At 36.5% G+C, this 2,494-nt stretch overlaps 1 protein-coding gene across 1 annotated transcript; it reads right to left on the reverse strand.

Annotated features, from left to right (window-relative positions):
• Window positions 1-1,324: 1,324 nt before the first annotated feature.
• On the reverse strand, window positions 1,325-2,119 carry LOC145689310 (uncharacterized). Its single transcript, XM_081763453.1, has one exon. It carries the CDS (start codon window positions 2,117-2,119, stop codon window positions 1,325-1,327), a length of 795 nt encoding a protein of 264 aa, XP_081619579.1.
• Between the last annotated feature and the right edge of the window lie 375 nt (window positions 2,120-2,494).

Here is a 2,494-nt window from a genome sequence, read left to right on the forward strand (position 1 = left end):
CATTTTCCAATATGGCTCGAGAAGGTCACGTGGGATTTCAGGAAACTTGTAGTATGTTGTTTAAAACATTCCCAACAACTGTACGAATTTTCAGCTTGTTATTAACTTGTTTCTTTTTCTTTTTCTTTTTTTTTTTAAATTTGACTACAGTATTTGATAGATGGCATTCATTGAACAACATGCTCCAAACAATGACAATAATGTGAAAGTGGAGACTTTTGTGCATCAATTGTATGCGAATTGAAAACCTTCGTATACGTTGAGTTGCATCTATGTAGGCGTTTGTGATATAAGAAAAACTGTTAAACCCATCAGTTGTAGGAGTTATGTCAGTTAGGACTTATAGCAGTTAAGAGTTCAAGCACTATTCTGGGTGACTGTGAATGATAACCAGAAACTTGAAAGGAAAAGAATTAATATTTCGCATATTCAGAGGCGTATTTCCGTTTTTTTCGGGGGGGATTTCACTACTTTATTCCTGGAAATGTAAAAATTCTGCAATATATTTAATTTACTTTAATATAGTAAATAAAATTTCGGAGGCTTAAGCCCGAAAGCTCCCTAAATGCGTCACTGCGCATTTTGTTAATAAACGTTAATAGTCATATATAAAAAAAGTAAGTCTCTTGTCACTCTGTTAAAATATTCAAGAATTTTAAATTTAATTTCAATCAAAACAACTAAAGCAGCAAAGAATAAAACAAGATTTTAAATAATGTTTTGAAATATGTTGTCAATAATGTAGGGTTAAACTTATAGCCGAGAAATTAAATGAAATACCATTAAAATGAAAAACATTTATGTATTTAGTTAGTACAATTAGTCTAAACTTATGAGTGGGAAGAAATAACCTGCTTCCTTAAAGTTTAGCTTTACCAATATTCACTACCGGCAAAAAGTTTAGGAACAAGAGTATGTGATGAATTTTGTTGTAAATACGTCATTATTTATTCAAATGAAACAATGCACAATTTCTGGGCATTATATATTGCAATACATAAAGAGGAAAACAACGAAAGAAAGGTATATAATGACACAACTAACAGAATAAAACATTAGATTGCCGTTTCATCAATATGTCCTCCATTAGCTATGATGACAGCTTGGCACAATTTCGGCATTCTCCGGATCAGCTTTCGCAGGGTTTCTTTGGAAATACCTTTCCAGGCATCCAACAAAGCTTGATACAGGTATTTCACGTTTGTTGGTCGTGTAGTTGTCGATTTCTGAAGCAATCTATTCAATTCTTCCCAAAGAAGCTCAATCGCATTCAGGTCCGGCGACTGTGGCGGCCAAATCATACTCTTTAACTTTTTCTTCTTCTCTAAGCTTTCCAGATATTCCTTGCAGAGTTTGGATGTATGCTTTGGGTCATTATCCTGTTGAAATGTAAATCCACCTCCAACAAGTCGTGTGCCGCAGGGTACCACATGATTTTGGAGTATCTTTCTTGTAGTCGTTTTTGTTCATTTTGCACTCGACTTGAATTAGATCTCGAACTGAATCGCCCGCAAAACACCCCCAGACCATCACCGATCCTCCACCATGTTTGACTGTGTTTTGTACGCAAGCAGGCAGCACTTTCTCTCCTTTCTTTTTTACGAACGAATTGGCGACGTTTGTTTGAAAATAGTTCAAATTTGGATTCATCCGACCATAAAACCGAATTCCACTGTTCTTCAGTCCAATTGCAATGTGCTCTAGCCCACTGAAGACGTTTCTTTTTGTTTTGAAGTCTGAGTAGAGGTTTCTTTACTGCTACACACCCACGAAGTCCTGCGTTTAGAAGACGATTGGTGACAGTTCGAATGCTTGCAGGTGTTTTTCGAGTTGCATTCAATTCTGCAGTAATTTCTGGAGCTGTTTTGCGTGTATCACGTTTACTAGTCACAATAATAAACTTATCCTCTTCTTTTGAAGTCGATCGGGGCCTTCCAGAACGATGTCGATCGCTAAATGTCCCCGTTTGTTGGTGGCGACGAATGGCTTCCCACACAGCATGGAGTGATACACGTAGTGTTTTTGCATTTTCGCGCATCGTTTTCTTCTCTTTGTGAAGAATTACAATTTGGGCTCTTATTTCATTAGTCAGAGTCTTTCCTCGAGTTTGATTAAACATTATTCAATCAATCAATCAATACCATAACAGTACATCAATAAACACGTGTAAATCTGTAAATCTATTTACATCGAGTCTTGTTCCCGAGCAAAATCTCAAATTATGCTACTGAGAAACCATACTATTCAACTCTTCAACCGACCATTGTAGCTGTTATGTTTTTCTGATGCAATGCCGTTCTACCTTCTTCTAATTCCCCATACAAGATGCAAAGCTATCGTTGTGCACAATAAATGTGAAAGTTTGAGATTTGTCTGGTGGTATCTGCACCATTCATTATATGCCTTATTCATCTTGGTTTGCATGGAGCTCTTATCAAGGACACTTGTTCTGTTTCTACAGTATGCGGCAAAACAAACAGTACTGAAATTCGCG

Source organism: Thermobia domestica, chromosome 7 (genome assembly GCF_964235325.1).
Source record: "Thermobia domestica chromosome 7, izTheDome1.hap1.1, whole genome shotgun sequence".
Classification (NCBI taxonomy): domain Eukaryota; kingdom Metazoa; phylum Arthropoda; class Insecta; order Zygentoma; family Lepismatidae; genus Thermobia; species Thermobia domestica.